Consider the following 19,023-nt stretch of genomic DNA (forward strand, 5'->3'; position numbering starts at 1 on the left):
CATGGTGAAACCCTGTCTCTACTAACAATATAAAAATTAGCCGGGTGTGGTGGCGGGTGCCTGTAATCCCAGCTACTGGGGAGGCTGAGGCAGGAGAATCGCTTGAACCTGGGAGGCGCAGATTGCAATGAGCTGAGATCTCCCCACTGCACTCCAGCCTGGGCAACAGTGCAAGACTCAAAAACAAACAAACAAATAAACAAACATAAAACCAAAAACCGAGCCCTGGCGCGGTGGCTCACGCCTGTAATCCCAGCACTTTGGGAAGCCAAGTCGGGCAGATCACGACGTCAGGAGTTCGAGACCAGCCTGGCAAACATAGTGAAACCCCCGATTCTAACAAAAATACAAAAAAATTAGGTCATGGTGGCGGGCACCTGTAATCCCAGCTATTGGGGAGGCTGAGGCCATGAGAATCACTTGAACCTGGGAGCCGGAGGTTGCAGTGAACCGAGATCACGTCACTGAACTCCAGCCCAGGCGACAGTGAGAGACTCCGTCTCAAATAAAAAAAAAATGCCAGTATCAAAGAAGGCCAGGCTGAAGCCAGAAAGTGTCTGAGATGAGCTGGGGAGACAGGTGGGACAGATCTTGGAGAGCTTTGTTGATCTAGTTAAGGATTTTGGCTGTTGTTCTAAGTGTAATTGGAAGCTAATGAAGGGTTTTAAGCAGATGCGCCATAGGATCTTACTTGCAATTAAGACAGAGGAGGTCAAGGGAGGGAGAGAGCCTACACAGGAGACAGAGTCATACGGAGAGATGACCTGGGCTTTAAACAGATTAGAAGAGCTGTAAGAGTGGATTAATCAGGAGGCTATGCCATTAGTACAGGTGGTAGATAATGGTGGCTTTACCTGGGTGGTTGCAACATACAGATAAATGGAGATATATTTGGGAGACATAATTGACAGGACTTGATTAACTGATATGGCAGTGTAGAGAAGGAAGTGCCTTGAATGGTCAGCTACAGCAATTCATGTGGGGGATGTTCATTGAGATGGGAACTCTACATGGAAGACTGGGGGAAGATCACGGGCTCAGTTTCTTGAAATGCCGATCTCGAGTGCCAGAAAGCCCACATAAACGGTGAGGGCATGGCTAGAGAAAGGAATTAGATGTCAGAGAAGAGCTAGAGATTTTAATTTGGGAGTCTTTACCCAGGTCAAGGCACTTTTTCAAAAAAAATTTAACACCCAGGAAGGTCTAAACAAAGTGTTATATGTTTCTGACCATTTTAATTCTTGTTTAATCTATATAGTATGACTCTATTTTCATAGTTTTCTCTTAAACATTTTGTTTTTCATGTATATCATTAACCACAACCTCTGCGTTGTGAACAAAAATCCCTAAGGCTGAAGTAGCTGAATACCACATATGTTTGACAGTAAGGAATCTGAGGTGGTGATCTCAAATCCTTACTAAACAGGTTGGCTATGTGGTGCTTTGGGTAAAACGTACTTCATATTTGATCCAGGTAGCTATGAAAATAATCTAGCATTTTATGTGCGTGTGCACTTTGAAGAGCGCTTATCTTTTCCTCAAACCACTGATTTGTTATAGTACAGAGCTCATCTGGGGAACCAGTAAGCTCTTAAAAATAAGCTTTTTAATCAAAAGGACATTGTTACTATTTTTCATTACAGCTGCCCTGGATAAAATTAGTATCCATATCGCGTCTGTAATTCAAATGCCTTTGTCTTCTTTCTTGTACCTAGTAAACGATTACAAAGGAAATGTCACTTCACCTAAGACTTAGTTGCCAAGGTTTTTTTTTTTGTTTAAAAAAGAAACAGACATTTTTCTCAAAGTTGTTCTAACCACGCAGCTTTGTGCTGTTTCAAGTCGCTCAAACTGTGCCAGGAGGAAGCCCTTAACTGCTTAAAAGGCCAGGGACTGAAACGGAGTATTGCACAACCCTTCACCACCGGGCGGTTTCGCTTCCAAATCTGGCCTTCGTGTCATCCCCAGGCGGGAGCCGCTCCTCGCTCCACTGGAGCCAGCCCCATTCCCCCTTCAAAAGCAGCCGGGGTTTCCTCGTCCAAGCCTGGGGCGCCCCTCCCTTCGTCCAAGGTTCCCGTGAAAGCCTAGCCGCGCGGCTGCGAGGAGGCCCCATTGTCCAGCTGGGGAGACCGAGTCTCGAGGGGCGACTCTCGCAGTCAAGTACCGCCGGTCCGGCGGACCAAAGGTCCGCGGGTCTCCGAGCCGCTCCCCTCCCCCGCGGCCCCATTGTCTGCCTCGCCCCGCCCCGGGGGACACGTGCGCCTGCAGCTTCCCGAGGAGGAGAGTGCGGGGCGGTGGCAGCGGCGTGGACACCGCCTGGAACGGCTACGCGGCCGCGGAGCCGGGGGCGGGGGCCCGGCGCGCACAGACCGGTGGGTGCCCTCCGGGAAGCGGCAGTCGCACTCAGCGCCCACAGCACTCTGCACAGCCAGCCCCGGACCGGGCAGGGATGGGGCGGGCGGGAGCTCGGTGGGGGTGGCGTGCGCGTGGTGTCGCGGTGGGGGTGGGGCGGGGCGGGGTGGGGAGATGCCAGTCTCCTGACAAAGGAGAACGAGTGGGACACGCTGAGCCGGCCCACCCCGCCTGGAGGGGAGCGGGAGGGGGAGTGTCGGGAGGGGAAGGGGCGGGCCTTTCATTCAGTCTCGGCCCCTCCGCCGCTGCCGCCGGAGCGGAAGGGCGGGGTCTTGTGCCTCCCCCACCCCCCACCTAAGGGGTGAGGAGCGGGGAAGGCGGTGCGGCGTGGGGGGGCGGAGCCCACGGGCGCGCGTCCCGAGGCGTAGGCTACGTCGTCACGTCAGCGCGGGAGAGAGAAAGAGAGGAGCCGACTCGGCAGGGACTGGGGGACGGGGCCGAGAGTGCGAGCAAGCAAGGGAGGGAGTGAGGGAGCGTGCGAGCCAGAAGGGGAAAGGCGGCCACTCGTGCCTGAGCGACCGCAGAGGGGAGTGGGAGCGGTGGGGGAAAGGAACGGGGGGCGGGAATAAGAAAGGCTGAGAGAAGGCGGACAGAGGCTAGTGGTGGTGGTGGTGGTAGTGGGAGAAGGAGGAGCTGGAGGAGGGTAGGGGCTGAGGGAGTGAGTGAAGCGGACGCGCGAGAGAGGGGAGGGAAGGGAAAGGAAGGGGGGTCACGCGGGGGCGCGCGCGCGCACCGGGAGCGCGCTCGGAGGCGAGTGGAACTGGATCGGGTTTGCTGCCAGCGGCGTGAGCTTCGGCCGCCATTTTACAACAGCTCCACTCGCGCCGGACACAGGGAGCAGCGAGCACGCGTTTCCCGCAACCCGATACCATCAGACAGGATTCCTCCGCCTCAGCCCAACGGGGAGGTAACGACCGCCAGAACCCGGGTCTGGGAGGGGAGCTCCATGACATTGTGGAGTGAGCTGGGGGAGGGTGGCGCGGGGAGAAACCGGCTTTTCTGGAAAATGGATTCCAAGGGGGAGAAGAGCACGTTGACTGGGGCTGCCTGGGAGTAGGCCGCAGCCCGCGCCGCCACTTCCTCCTCTCCATGTGCTGCTGCCGTTCGGGCTTTGTCTGCGGCGCTCTGAGAGGAGGCGCCTCCACGGTCCCGTGGCCCACACGGACCGCGAGCGGCTTCAGAGTTGGTGCTGTCGTGGCGGTCGCCGCGGCGCGGGAGTGGGCGGAGAGGAGTGGGTCTCGTCCCGCAGCCGTGCGGCGAGCTTGGGCGGTGCTCACAGTCCCGCGGGCGTTGGGCTGTTCGCGGAACGCCCTCACGCTGCTGGGTTGCCGGGCCGGCGCCGCAGTCACTGCACGGAGGGGTAAGGGGTGGGGACCTGCACCGCGCGCCACGGGTCACGTCTCGGCCGGGCGGGCGGCCGGGGGTCGCCGGCGCCCGGGGAGCGCCCGGGGCGGAGAGCCATGTGTCACGGCGGAGACGGCAGCGCTGGGGGGCGGGGAGAGCCTGTGGCCTGGCGCCGCCACTGCCTCGGTGTTTAGGGGCGAGATTGTGCTGCTGCAGCTTTCTGGGGGCTCCGACCGCGGCTTCGGGTTGATGTTGGGAACCAGTGATGGTCGTCTTGGTTTGGGATTCGTTGGGTTTCCGTTGAAGGAAGTTGTAGGACATTGGAAGGCGCAGAGCACGTGTTTCTAATGGGCTCCTGGCGGCCGCAGTGGTGAGACTGCCGCTCTCGGTGCGGAGTCAGGGGCGGGCTTTGGGGTGCGGGGTTGAAGGGTGGAGAAATTGGGTGGTGGGAAGGTGGCTTGTATGAGCGCTTTGTTCTTCGCTGGCTGTTGTTACCGATCTATAAGCGGCAGGCGGGAAAAGCGCGCACTTTGGGGGTTTATCTTTGAGAGGAGACGAGCCCAGTTTTGCTTTCTCCACACACACCTCATTTTCCGAACGGGCACAGCTGCATGTGACACGCTGGCTCGTACCCGTGCTGATTGGGCTGTATTTGTAATATGGTTTTTCCTAGGGAGTGTTAGCAGGTGAGTCAGGGGAGGTGCTAAGGAAGAATATAGTGAATCGGTCCTTCTGTGCCCTGTGCTCCAAATTTGGCTTGTCAGGCGATAGTGACTGTAAGGCTTTTTTTAAAGGGAGGCACAGGCTAGCAGGTGTAGTCAATGGTAGAGAAAGTAAAGATGGGGCTCTCATATTGTCCTCTATTCTTTTTGAAGATCCTAGTTTAATTTTGCTTATTGCGTTTGAACAGATCTCTGGAAACATGGCTACAGAACATGTTAATGGAAATGGTACTGAAGAGCCCATGGATACTACTTCTGCAGTTATCCATTCAGAAAATTTTCAGACATTGCTTGATGCTGGTTTACCACAGAAAGTTGCTGAAAAACTAGATGAAATTTACGTTGCAGGTAAGAACTAACACTTGCAAAATTACATTATGAAATTTTTCTATTGGATTTCTGGCTTTGAGCTAAAATAGCAACTTTTTGTGGTTTCCAATAAGTGTGGGAACTGGAGTTTTGCTTGTTGTGATAGCTGGTCAATTTAAGTTTGAAGTAGAGGTTAAGATGTATAGAGGGAGGGAAGAAGAGAAGGTTAGGAGCTAAAGGCTGGCTTGCATGCTGGCCTGATGGATAAGTAAGTATATGATAGTAGCAACAGCTGCTAATGTTGGGAACAGGCCATGTGACTTTTTTGAGTATTTTTATAGTAGGATTCTTTTTAAATAACTTGGTAACTGTAGACTCGTTTTCTTGTCTTTTTGGTGCGGCTGTTAACTTTTTCTGGTGGTATATGAAATGAGTAGAGGTTCAGTTGTCATGCTTGGTACTTTGTTGGTTGATTCTAGGATTCGTAAGCCTGTATACTGTAGACATACTGTAGTGCTCAGAGCTATCAGACTTTGGAGATAAAAGATGTAAAAGAAGTTAGCTCATTATTGTATGTGTGGTTGGCAGGGCCTGTTTAGTTCAGGATGCAGTTCAGAGTGGCTGAAGTGTGTTTTTTTTTTTTTCCAGATATGGATAAGGGGAGTAGAAGAATTGTAAAGGCACACATGTACCTGTATTGCCAACATAATCTTCTCAAAAAAATCTTTTCTAAAAATATTAAAAGCTGATAACCTTTATTTTTTCCAGGGCTAGTTGCACATAGTGATTTAGATGAAAGAGCTATTGAAGCTTTAAAAGAATTCAATGAAGACGGTGCATTGGCAGTTCTTCAACAGTTTAAAGACAGTGATCTCTCTCATGTTCAGGTAATGTTAATGTCAGTGTGAAAAGAGTTAAAAAATTTGAGTAGTTTTGATACTGTCTGCTAAATTTTATTAGACTCAGATATGGTTATTGTTAAATATTAATGGAACATTTTTTTGCAGAACAAAAGTGCCTTTTTATGTGGAGTCATGAAGACTTATAGGCAGAGAGAAAAACAAGGGACCAAAGTAGCAGATTCTAGTAAAGGACCAGATGAGGCAAAAATTAAGGTATGTCTTTCTATACTCCCTTTAGTTTTAAAGTTCTTTTAACTTTCCTAATTTTGGTAAATATTCCTTGGGTATGAAATGGATGTATGTTAGATGTTGAGATAATTCATCAGTCTCTCCTAATTCCTGTTTTTTTATCGTTTCTTTTAACTATTTGTTTCTAAAGCAGTTTGCTGTGAAGTTTATCATGTTATCCAGCTACTGATGTTTAAATCTTCTATTGGTAGTTCCGATAAAAGATTAAAATAAATACACCCATCATATCTCTAGATTATTTATTGAAAAGCTGGAAAGCCAACTTACTGACAGTTGAATACTGGTGGAGAATGTACACTTGGCAACTGTTTTTCTTAGGAGTCTCAAACCCCAGTGAATTTAGAATGTTAACCCTGCTGTCCTCCACTTCCATCAGTGTGGATTATTAGATTATTTCTCAAAGCAGGTGTAACAGTAAGATTGTTTAGTGTGTATATGTAATGAGAAACTGAGGCTAGGAGGGAAGGCTCTTTTTTCTGGTTTAAGATTATACTGAGTGGCTTCAAATTCAGCTCAGTTTTGATCTTTATATTGGTGAGTTTTCTTATTTATAGACAATGTGGTGATCATACTACTTTTTAACCTGGTGTGCTTTGTAGTGTGCCAGCGCTGTTGAGCCAAGCGTATGGTTTTAAAAAATCAGTTAAGGGTATAGGCCTTGAGCATTGTTGTATTGGTGTGGACACAGGGAAAGCCTAGAATATGGAAAAGGTTGCTATATGGATTTAGCTGTGTAAAGATAGCCATGAATTTGAGGCTTTCACAGATCTAGCTGTGAGTGAATTGAGTTTTATCTGTAACTCTAGTTTTTTCATAAAAGTGGCGTATAGCTGTCTCTATTGTAATTCAGTTGTAGTTAAGTCTGCATTTGTGAGCTAGATAGAACTTACTAAAATTTTTAAACTTTTAGTTTGTGACTTTCAGTTTTTTTTGGAAGGGGATGGCTTAATTTTTTTTTTTTTTTTTTTTGTGGGGAGACAGTCTCACTCTGTCGCCCAGGCTGTAGTGCAGTGGTGTGATCTTGGCTCACTGCAACTTCTACCTTGCGGGTTCAATCAATTCTCCTGCCTCAGCTTCCTGTGTAGCTGGGAATACAGGCAGGCACCACCAGACCCAGCTAATTTTTGTATTTTTAGCAGAGATGAAGTTTCACCATGTTGGCCAGGATCGTCTCGATCTCTTGACCTCATGACCCACCCGCCTCAGTCTCTCAAAGTCCTGAGATTACAGGTGTGAGCCACCACACCCGTCCGCTTAAATTTTTAAAGAGACCTAAGTTGTGCTAAGATGGCATAGAGACATTTTTAGAGGAAGTTCGACAGAGGGAATAAGTTTTTCCTTTTTGTTTTTATGGATTGACAAAAAGTGTTATTTGGGTCATAACGATTAAGGTTAAAAACTCCTTTATAGCACAGGGATTACATGTGAGAAAATGGAAAGATGAGCTATTACTGATTTAGTTTATGTTATAGTCAGATGTGAGCAAGTTTATGAATGTTTTTATGAATTAACAGTATTTTTCATAAACATTTAGTGTCCTTTGAGTTAGAAGTTTTAAAAGTCTGTCTAGTAATTTTCAGAGACTCAGGTGACCCTAAATAATAGCATTTTGATACATTTTGTCAGATGGCTAGGGTTAGTCTGTTTTTATTTCAGAATGTACTAGCTAATGGAATTGGTTTTGTTTGGGAAACCACTTTGTGCTTCGTGGTTGAGACAGTGGAGAAGGGGAATAATTTGACTTTTTTCCTTCAGATAATGGAGGACTATGCTTCTTTTTTTTTTGTTTTCTGTTTTTTGTGATGGAGTCTCGCTCTGTCACCCAGGCTGGAGTGCAGTGGCGCTATCTTGGCTCACTGCACTCTGCCCCTCCAGTTTTAAGCAGTTCTCTGCCTTAGCCTTCGGAGTAGCTGGGATTACAGGTGCGTGCCACCACGCGGGGTTAATTATTTGTATTTTTAGTGGAGACAGGGTTTCACCATCTTGGCCAGGCTGGTTTTGAACTCCTGACCTTGTGATCCACCCACCTCGGCATCCCAAAGTGTTGGAATTACAGGTGTGAGCCACCACACCCGGCCTATACTTCTTTCTATACTTTGCCTAGAATAAGGAATAAATTCTTAATGCTTTGAGTAAATATGAGTTGTGTAAAATTTTACATTTTGGGAATTAAAATGTAGAGGTTATGTAACGTTGCAGTCTCATAAAGTTTTAAAATTCATTTTGGGTGTTACTTTTTCTGAATGACCCATGCTGTCCCATGAAATATGGCACAAAAATGTCAAATAATAGGAGATTTTTTTGCCTGTAGCTCACAAGTTTCTAGACTTGGTTTGGGAAGTGTAATTTCTTCTGAGGTTGGCACAATGCCCAGAATGGCAGTATGTACCTAGGAGTGGGGTTATAGGGAATTTATTGGGTAAGAGATCCAGACTTGAAAGATACTCGGTCAAATTAGGTACAATCATTTTTTAAGGTGGTGTTAATAGAGTAATACATCCTGTCTTGAAAGTTGCTGATGGATTGATCTTTTTGTTGTCCATTAAGCACACTATTGAATTAAGTAGAGACTAGAAAGTAATTTGAACAAGACCCTGGAATTTTGGTAATAATTTAGAAGTATAACAAGTACACATTAAGGGGAAGTTTTGAAACAGACATCACAAACTTGTTGATGAGGGAACATGCCAAAATAATTGGAAAGATTTGAGCAAGGTGGATGTTAACTGCTAAACGTATGGGTGTGGTCTAGTGAATTAAATGTATTAATGACGTTTGAACTTTTCAAGGCACTCTTGGAAAGAACAGGCTACACACTTGATGTGACCACTGGACAGAGGAAGTATGGGGGACCACCTCCAGATTCCGTTTATTCAGGTCAGCAGCCTTCTGTTGGCACTGAGGTAAAGCAACTAAAAACTTGTACCTTTTGTAGTGAAAGCACAGGTATCTGGTTTCCTAAAGCAATTCTCCATGGTTTTTACTTAATATTTAATTTACAGATATTTGTGGGAAAGATCCCAAGAGATCTATTTGAGGATGAACTTGTTCCATTATTTGAGAAAGCTGGACCTATATGGGATCTTCGTCTAATGATGGATCCACTCACTGGTCTCAATAGAGGTTATGCGTTTGTCACTTTTTGTACAAAAGAAGCAGCTCAGGAGGCTGTTAAACTGGTAAGTTGTCCCTTTTTTTCCCTTCAGTTTTCACATTCACTGTCTTTAATATCAAGTTTTTTTCTTATTGTGCCTAAGAATTACCAAACATTTTTTGAAGTACTGATTTAGGCAGGTGTTTTTTTTTTTTTTTTTTTTCCCCATATCACTGTGCAAGCGTTGTAGTGATATTCTTTGCATGTATAGTTGATAGGATTCCGCATCTAAAAGGCAGCATGGTAGAATTCCTAGCAGTTGGTTCTTAGAAACATCTGGCTTAGTGATGTTTTTTGTCTGTTTGTTTAAATTTATAGGGATGTGAAAAGATTTAAGAAAAGTAACTGTGGTAAGGGCTCTCATACTTCCTGGCTGTACCTGAGCCATCCCTTTTTCTAAAATAATTCACAAAAGACACTGTGATACATTTCTAGTTGATGAAACAAAAGATTTTATGGTGAGTGGCAATATTTGATTTAAAAATACCAGATGTTAGGTAAGGACCTGGTAATTTTTCCATCTTTTTAAAAAAGGAAATCTTCTCTTCTCTTCTGACTTTCTCTCTTTTTGCCCAGACTGAAGTGGCGTGATTTCCGCTCACTGCAGCCTCCACCCCTTAGGTTCAAGTGATTTTCATGCCTCAGCCTCCCGAGTAGCTGGGATTATAGGCACCTGCCGCCACGTCCAGCTAATTTTTGTATTTTTAGTACAGATGGGGTTTCGCCATGTTGGCCAGGCTGGTCTCGAACTCCTGACCTCAGGTGATCCACTTGCCTCGGCCTCCCATAGTGCTGGGATTATAGGCACGAGCCACCACACCAGGCCAGAAAGAGATTTTAATATTTTAAATTACAGTTTATATAACTTCTTTAAACTAGTTTTATTAAGTTCTGTGACTGAAGTGTTTCTGCATTTTATAGTTGAAGAGTTGGGGGCTAATTTAAACCCATAGAACGTATCAAGCAATACAACTGGGGAGAACTTTTGTACAAGATAGCTCACTGTGCCACGTTTGTTAAATTTGCTTTATCTGGCTTATATATCCTGTGGGTAATTCCAGACAAACTTAAAATCTTCAGACTGATTTTTTTTTTTCCCCTCCCTCCTGAGTTTTCCCCCTTCCCTTACCATGAGGTTTATCACTTTAAGCAAGCCTTAAAGAGAAAAATAAAACTTGTAAGTCTTCCTTTTCTTTTTTTTTGGGAGATAAAATCTCACTCTGTCACCTAGGCAGGAGTGCAGTGGTGTGATCTTGGCTCACTGCAATCTCCGCCTCCCAGGTTCAAGCGATTCTCGTACCTCAGCCTCTCCGGTAGCTGGGATTACAGGCATGCACCACCACACCTGGCTAAATTTTGTATTTTTAGTAGAGACGGGGTTTCATCATGTTGGCCAGGCTGGTCATGAACTCCTGACCTCAGATGATCTGCGTGCCTCAGTCCCGCTAAGTGCTGGAATTGCAGACGTGTGCCCCTGTACCCGGCCAAGTATTCCTTTTCTATGTTGCGTGAATACCTCCAACTGGTTTGCATAATTGAGTATGATGGAAGTTTAACAGTAAAAAAGTATGCCACTTGAAAGAGTATAAGTCTTTACAAAGAGAATTTGAGAATTTAGATATTTCTTTTCAAATCATGTCAGATTTTTCCCTTAAAAGAGTGCTTTCTATTTTAGAGGGAATTCAGATTTACTGGTAACCTTTGAGTTGTCAAAATTTTAGTTTCAGCAGTTGAATTTGAGGGGCATTTCGAGCTCTAGAAAGAGGTACCTTAGAAATCCTTTAGTTTTTATTGTTTGTTTTTTGAGACAAAGTCTCTGTCACCCAGGCTGGAGTGTGGTGGGCACAATCTTGGCTCACTGCAACATCTGCCTCCTGGGCTCAAGCGATTCTCCTGCCGCAGCTGCAGCCACCCGAGTAGCTGGGAAAACAGGCGCGTACCACCATACCAGGCTGATTTTTGTATATCTAGTAAAGACAGGGTTATGTTGGCCAGGCCGGTCTCAAACTCCTGACCTCAAGTGATCTGCCCGCCTTGACCTCCCAAAGTGCTGGGATGACAGACGTGAGCCACTGTGGCTGGCAGGTTGGTCTTGAACTCTTGGCCTCAAGCCGTCCTCCTACCTCAGCTTCCCAAAGTACAGGGATTACTGGCATGAGCCACCTTGCCTGGCCCAAAATCCTTTAATCTCATATAAGAGAATAGAATGTTTTTGCCAAGTAGCAATAAAGTAGCAGTGAGTGAAAATACAGAATGATCTAGTAAGCAGTGAGGTATCTGAACTACAGAAAGCTAATACAGTGGGCCCTCTGTACCATGGGTCCTGCCTTCTCAGTTTCAGCTAGCAGAGGATTGAAGATCCCAAAAAACCCAATAAAAAATAGCAATACACCAGTGTGTGAGAGAATGTTCGTAGGTTGTATGCAAACACTACGCTATTTAAGAGAGTTGAGGATTCATGGATTTTGGTATGGGTTCCTGGAACCAGTCCCCTATATGTACTGAGGGACCACTGCAGAATTTAGCTAGTGGTGTCAGATCCATTTTTTAACATTTTGAAAAAGAATCATTAAACTGACATTGTAGGTTACTTAATTCTTGCCATCAGAATATACCAGTTATGGTAGGTGACCACTGTAACTTATTTATAGATGTTTTCCAGAAACCTTACAGTAAGGATACATCATTAGAGGAAGATGGTTTATAACCCATTAGTAACAGTGATTTTGAGTGCCAGTAGAGACTTGGAAATGTTTCCATTTGTACAGTTGCCTTGTTTAATAAATAAATTCAAAAATTGCATTGCTGTAGGCTGCTTAGAATATAGTCTTATTAATATAGTTTGTAAATATAATGGAGAAACTTCTGTAGATAATCAGGCATTCTTTTTGATTGACCTAGGAATTAACTCTTGTCCTAAAACTTTGTACGTTTCTTTCTGTTTCTCTGTCCTGATCCGAGTCCTTTTCTGGGGACATAATTATTTGGTACTACCTGATTAATAGGAGACTGCATTTTGTTGCCTTTTAAAAGATACTTCTGGCAGGGTGTGGTTGCTCACATCTGTAGTCCCAGCACTTTGGGAGGCTGAGGTGGAAGGATTGATTGAAACCAACCTGGGAAACATAGACCCCCATCTGTACCAAAAAGGTAACAGATTAGCCAGGCATGGTGGCGTGCACCTGTGGTCCCAGGAGGTCAAGGCTGCAATGACCTGTGATCATGCCACCGCACTCCAGCCTGGGCAACAGCGACCCTGTCTCAAAAAAACCAAAAAGGGGAAAAAAAATATTTCCAATGGTAGGTATGGGTATACAGCCACTGGGATATATTGGTCATATCATCATTTGCTTTTTTTTTTTTTTGACTTTTCAGTACATTTTTTTGAAACGGAGTCACCCTCTGTTGTCCAGGCTGGAGTGCAGTGGTGTGATCTTGATTCACTGCAACCTCTGCCTCCTGGGTTCAAGTGATTCTCCTGCCTCAGCCCCCTGAGTAGCTGGGATTACAGGTGTGTGCCACCATGCCTGGCTAATTTTTGTATCTTAAGTAGAGATGGGGTTTCACCATGTTGGCCAGGCTGGTCTCAAACTCCTGACCTCAGCCTCGGCCTCCCAAAGTGCTGGGAGTACAGGTGTGAGCCACCACACCCAGCCTACTTTTAAGTAAATGGTTTATTTATTTATTTATTTATCTATTTATTTTTTTTGAGACGGAGTCTCGCTCTGCCTCCCAGGCTGGAGTGCAGTGGCGCAATCTCGGCTCACTGCAAGCTCCGCCTCCCGGGTTCACGCCATTCTCCTGTCTCAGCCTCCCGCCATTCTCCTGTCTCAGCCTCCCGAGACAGCTGGGACTACAGGCGCTACAGCCACCGCGCCCAGCTAATTTTTTGTATTTTTAGTAGAGACGGGGTTTCACTGTGGTCTCGATCTCCTGACCTCGTGATCCGCCCACCTCGGCCTCCCAAAGTGCTGGGATTACAGGCTTGAGCCACCGCGCCCGGCCTATTTATTTATTTTTTTGAGACAGAGTCTCACTCTGTTGCCCAGGCTGGAGTGCAATGGTGCGATCTCGGCTCACTGCAAGCTCCGTCTCCCAGGTTCACACCATGCTCATGCCTCAGCCTCCTGAGTAGCTGGGAGTACAGGCCCCCACCACCATTCCCAGCTAATTTTTTTTGCATTTTTTTTTTAGTAGAGACGGGACTTCACCCTGTAATCCAGGATGGTCTCGATCTCCTGACCTCGTGATCCACCCGCCTCGACCTCCCAAAGTGCTGGGATTACAGGCGTGAGCCACTGCGCCCAGCCTTAAGTAAATTGTTTTAATTATTATTATTATTTTTGGAGACTGGGTGTCACTCTGTTGCACTTGCTGGGGTGCAGTATGATGATCAAAGCTCACTAACCTTGAACTCCTGGGCTTACGTGATCTTCCTGCCTCAGCTTCCTGAGCAGCTAGGACTATGAGGGCACTACCATGCTAGGTTAATTTTTAAACTTGTAGAGGTGTTGTCTCACTATGTTGTCCAGGCTAATCTTGAACTCTTGACCTCAAGCAGTCTTCCTGCCTTGGCTTCCCAAATTGCTGGGATTATAGGCGTAAGCCACTGTGCCTGGCCATTGTCTGCTTTTTTTTAAAAGGATGCTTTACTGTGGGTAGGATCTGGTGGATTTGCTTTAGCACAACAAAAAACTAGATTTTAGAGAAAGTGAAGTAATTGAAATGTTGTAGAGAAAATATAAATCCCAAGTTGTTTTGGATACACTTTGTATTCATTTGTGGATATGAATACCCCTTTCCTAAGTGTATACTTCAAGGGCGCATACTTTGGAAACTCTCTCTACTGTGTTAACGTTTTGAGAGATTCTACTAGTTACAATTCTGTCCAAATTGAATTTTTAATTGAAGTGCCATTCTAGTTATATATAACTAAATGCTGGGAAAGTGCCTCCTGCCTCCTTTGCATTATTTATAGATCAGACAAGATTGAAGCACCTCTGTCTGGAGGAATATTTTAGGTTGAGATAGTTTTAGGTATTTGGCATTGTTTTTTTTAATACTGATACAGCAATGATTAGTTTCTCTAGGTTAAATAGTATTGTAGACTTTATATTTGTATGTGGACTTACAAAAATGGGTTAATTGATGTTAACAGTTGAAGAAGCATGAAGTTAATTAAAAGCAACTGCAAGTTTCTTTTTTCTTTTCTTTTTTGAGACGGAGTCTCGCTCTCGCCCGGGCTGGAGTGTAGTGGTCGGATCTCAGCTCACTGCAAGCTCTGCCTTCCGGGTTTACGCCATTCTCCTGCCTCAGCCTCCGGAGTAGCTGGGACTACAGGCGCCCGCCACCTCGCCCGGCTAGTTTTTTGTATTTTTTAGTAGAGACGGGATTTCACCGTGTTAGCCAGGATGGTCTCGATCTCCTGACCTCGTGATCCGCCCGTCTCAGCCTCCCAAAGTGCTGGGATTACAGGCTTGAGCCACCGCGCCCGGCCTAACTGCAAGTTTCTTAAATGACCCTGATTCTAGCCAACATCAACCTTTATTTTGAGGAATGAGAAAAGTCCATTTGCAAATGATGATAATCTAGCTAGGGAAGCAAGATCTAAACTTGTGAAAAGGTGATTAATAGCTACTACTCGAGTGCTTGTTAAGGGTCAGGAGCTTTGCTAGATGCTATATTATTACCTTTAAATTGTGCCTCAACAACCTTTTCTGCCAGGTTGTGGAAATAGACTTGCTTGAGACGATACAGCTAAACATCCCAGCCCTGGTTTGATGCCGCATTTCTTTAACTGAGGTCCCTATTGTTAGACATAACAATTTAAGGCAACTCTACAAGTTATGTCACCAGGTAGCCTGATAACTTTAAATTATGCAGTGGTTTAGGTAGTGTTAAAGAGTTAAGGAAGTAGGTTCCATCTGTTGCCAAAATATTTTGGCATCTGACACTTTCTATCATCTTCACTGCTACTACCCTAAGTCTAAGGTACCATTTGTACCACTCAGACTACTGAAGAAACCTAGCTAGTCTCACTGCCTTCTGTTGCCCTTTATATTTGGCAACATCGATTAGATTACAGCATTCCTATGCTGAAAAATGACTTACAGACAAGACCCTATTCAGACAAGTTCCTTCTTCTTTTCCCCACTCTTCCTTTTAATTACCCTTATAGCCATGCTTCGGAGTCTTTTTTGTCTTTCAAATAAGCCATGGCTTTTTTTTTTTGGAGACAGAGTCACACTCTGTTACCCAGGCTGGAGGGCAGTGGTGCGATCACAGCTCACTGCAACCTCTGCCTCCTGGGTTCAAGCAGTTCTGCCTCAGCCACTGAGTCACTGGGATTACAGGTGTGCACCACCATGCCTGGCTAATTTTTGTATTTTTAGTAGAAACGGGGTTTTGCCATGTTGGCCACACCAGTCTCGAACTCCTGAGCTCAACAGATTTGCCCACCTCAGCCTCCCAAATTACTGGGATTACAGGCGTGAGCCACCGGGCCCAGCCAAGCCATGGCCATTATCGTTTTAAGGCTGCCTTCTGCTGTTCTGCTTTTCGTAGAGGTTGAAAGCAGCGCGTTTATGACTGATTCTTTCTTTTCAGGTAAGGTGACATTGAGCACCTTACCCACCAGTTGCCCCCATGACAGTATTCTAAGAATGGTAAACTAGATTTTGCTTGGATGAGCTTGTAATTATTTTTTGACTTTGTAAATTATTTACATGTCTTTTCCCATTAGAATATATATATTTTTTCTCTCTCCCTAACATTTAGAACTGTGCCCCAATATATAGTAGGTGCTCGATAAATAACCTGACTAGCTGACCACTGCTCTCTGATATTCCTGTGTAACTCATGGACCATTTGCTGCTTTAATAGCCTCCATTTACAATTCTGTGCTTCTAGCTGCCCTATGATTAGGGTGAATTAATAGGTGATGATGCTTTCTTCCCTTACCCACCTAGGGGATGTTTGGAAATAGACACGTTGATTTAAAGACCATGGAGAAGGGCAGGCAGGTGTGTTTGTGTATTTGTGTGGTATGTTGCTGGAATTGGAGTCCAAGGGTAGTGATGCTGCAATTCAATGACAATCTTCAATAATGGAAATATCCTGATGAAATACTAACAATGTCTGTGTACAAACATTGGAATAGATGAAATCTGTTTGCACATAACAAGTTATTTTTTATTTTTTATTTTTGAGACGGAGTCTCGCTTTGTCGCCTAGGCTGGAGTGCGGCAGTGGCACAATCTCGGCTCACTGCAAGCTCCGCCTCTCAGGTTTATGCCATTCTCCTGCCTCAGTCTCCTGAGTAGCTGGGACTACAGGTGCCCGGCTAATTTTTTTGTATTTTTAGTAGAGACGGGGTTTCACCGTGTTAGCCAGTATGGTCTTGATCTCCTGACCTTGTGATCCGCCCGTCTTGGCCTCCCAAAGTGCTGGGATTACAGGCGTGAGCCACCGTGCCCAGCCCACAAGTTATTATTTTGATAGCTCTGATGGTTTTAGTCACCAGATTGGTTGTGTATACAGTCATGATGTGTGTACAACCCCTTTTTTTTTTTTTTTTGGCCAATTTAGACAAACCCTCACTCTGTCACCAAGGCTGGAGCGCAATGGCGCTGTCTCAGCTCACTGCAACCTCTACCTCCTGGGTTCGAGAGATTCTCCTGCCTCCGCCTCCTGAGTAGCTGGGACTACAGGAGCCGCCACCATGCCTGGCTAATTTTGTTTTGTTTTGATACGGAATCTCGCCCTGTTGCCCAGGCTGGAGTGCAGGTGAGCGCCACCACGCCCAGCTGATTTTTGTATTTTTAGTAGAGATGGGGTTTCACCATATTGGCCAGGCTGGTCTCCAACTCCTGACCTCGTGATCCGCCCACCTCGGCCTCCCAAAATACTGGGATTACAGGCATGAGCCACTACACCTGGCCCTTTTTTTTTTTGTATTTTTAGTATGTTGACCAGGCTGGTCTCAAAACTCCCAACCTCCAGTGATCCATTTGACTCGGCCTCATGTACAGCCATTTTGATGAATGTAGTTGCCAAGATAGGTTCAGAGATATTGTAATAATAATTTAGCAAATAGTGTGTTTAGCATGAAAACTTTTTCTGCAGATAGACAGGTTCTTAGAGAGTTTAGAGAACATGAAAGACTACTGTTAACAGTGGAAGCAAATGGTGCAAAGGGTAAAGGAAGGATGAAGGGAGACCGGGTTAGGTTGTTGGAGAAGGCTTTGACACTGGGTTAGGTTGTTGGAGAAGGCTTTGCAGTAAAGAGGTTTGAGCAGCACAGTGAAGAGAAAAGGTGGATCTAGTTGAGGCAGTGTTTTGTGGAAATAAAACTTGTAATAAATTCAGTGCCAGCAGTTCATACTAAGCTGCATAGCACCCCTCACCCCCTTTTTGAGCCCTGGTGTGGGTGGCATGATGTAAATGGCTGAATAATGAAGATTATTTGAATAAAGAGAACAAAGACCAGGAGGAGGGTGGCAGCAAGAGAAAGGAGAAAGGTGGGAGATTTTGGAAAGAGAAAGGCTATAGTGGTATGCTGTAGGTTGTATTCTAGTTTTTATCAACAATCGAAAGTGTAATTGGACTGTTTATGATATGTTTGGTAACTTGAATCTGCATGCAGTGATTAATGCCTTGGATGATGGTCAGGATCTGAAAAAATTTTGATAGCCTGAAAAAGAAACTTTGTATCTATCAAGATGGAATTGACTAAAGTCAAGTATTTACACTAGTTTAACAAGTAAGCTGTGATGTCAGTAATGTGTGGTTGCCACATAAGCTAGGGTAACAGACCATATGTAAGAGTGGTATGGTGTCTAGAAGTGGAAAATTAGTAATAAGCTCCAGTTTATTCTAGACTCCTGTTTCAGTCTCCACTTACAGTATTTTGTTAGAGTGTCACTCTATAGTGACACTTGTCAGTATTTCTTGGAGGTATCAGAGAAGCAATGATTAGCCAAGCATAGGGAACAACTGAGTCATGTGCATGTGTGCCAGGTATATGAAATGCTGTCATTTGGGGGAAATAAATAGGTTTATTTAAGGAAGTAGATTTTGGCTCATTGTGAAGAAGGCTTTATAATTAAGAAATCTTTAGGCTGGGTACGGTGGATCATGCCTGTAATACCAGCACTTTGGGAGGCTGAGGCGGGCGGGTCACCCGAGGTCAGGCGTTCGAGACCAGCCTGGCCAATGTTGTGAAACTCTGTCTGTACTGAAAATAGAAAAATTAGCAGGGTGTGGTGGCGCACGCCTGTGGTCCCAACTATTAGGGAGGCTGAGGCAGGAGAATCACTTGAACCGGGGAGGTGGAGGCCGCAGTGAGCTGAAATCGCATCACTGCCCTCCATCCTGGGTGTCAGAGCGAGACTCAGTCTCAAAAAAAAAAAAAAAATCTTTAATGTGGATGGCTTTGGAGGTAGTGGCTTTGCTGAGAAGAGTTAGGACTAAGCAGCCTCTTCTGGATCAGATTCCAAATTTGACATTGCTGAATTTCTGAGAATTTGGTGACTACGAAGGAAGGACTTAAAAGTGACTTAAAATTTTGAGCCTTGATGACAGGGATGTTCCAGACTGTACTACTGTTTTGGTGTTCTTAAAAACTGAAGCCTCAACATATTGATTCATGATCATAATTAATCTTCATTTTCTGTTTGCTTAATCTCGCTGTGGTATTGAGCTTGAAAGCTAGATTTTTACAACTAACTAAAGATCCAGGGCCAACCTTTCTAGAGTAGGAAAGATGAGACATTTTTTTTTTCTCTGTGCTCGTGTTTTTATACCACTGTAGTGACCTGATATATTTACCTCTTGAATTAGGGTTTACTAGTATTAAATTAGAATCTCTTATTCACATTTGTTTTTTGTTTTGCCCGCTTCACCATCTAACTCACTGTTACCCATCTTGCTG

The 19,023-nt window shown here is 45.1% G+C and overlaps 1 protein-coding gene across 7 annotated transcripts in view; it reads left to right on the forward strand.

Moving 5' to 3' along the window:
* Positions 1-2,791: 2,791 nt before the first annotated feature.
* Positions 2,792-19,023, forward strand: part of SYNCRIP (synaptotagmin binding cytoplasmic RNA interacting protein) — a 35,343-nt gene continuing 19,111 nt past the window's right edge. For 3 of the 7 annotated variants that reach the window (XM_023205239.3, XM_023205238.3, XM_023205236.2), the window contains exons 1-6: positions 2,813-3,319; positions 4,667-4,826; positions 5,556-5,674; positions 5,795-5,902; positions 8,728-8,841; positions 8,941-9,117. In XM_023205239.3, coding sequence (XP_023061007.1) covers positions 4,679-4,826; positions 5,556-5,674; positions 5,795-5,902; positions 8,728-8,841; positions 8,941-9,117 — 666 coding nt within the window. In that variant the 5' untranslated portion in view covers positions 2,813-3,319; positions 4,667-4,678. Of the gene's footprint in view, positions 3,320-4,666; positions 4,827-5,555; positions 5,675-5,794; positions 5,903-8,727; positions 8,842-8,940; positions 9,118-19,023 lie in introns of all 7 variants that reach the window. The other 4 variants (XM_023205240.2, XM_023205237.1, XM_023205242.2 and 1 more) reach the window with 2 other exon arrangements.

This window comes from Piliocolobus tephrosceles, chromosome 5 (assembly GCF_002776525.5).
Source record: "Piliocolobus tephrosceles isolate RC106 chromosome 5, ASM277652v3, whole genome shotgun sequence".
Taxonomy (NCBI): domain Eukaryota; kingdom Metazoa; phylum Chordata; class Mammalia; order Primates; family Cercopithecidae; genus Piliocolobus; species Piliocolobus tephrosceles.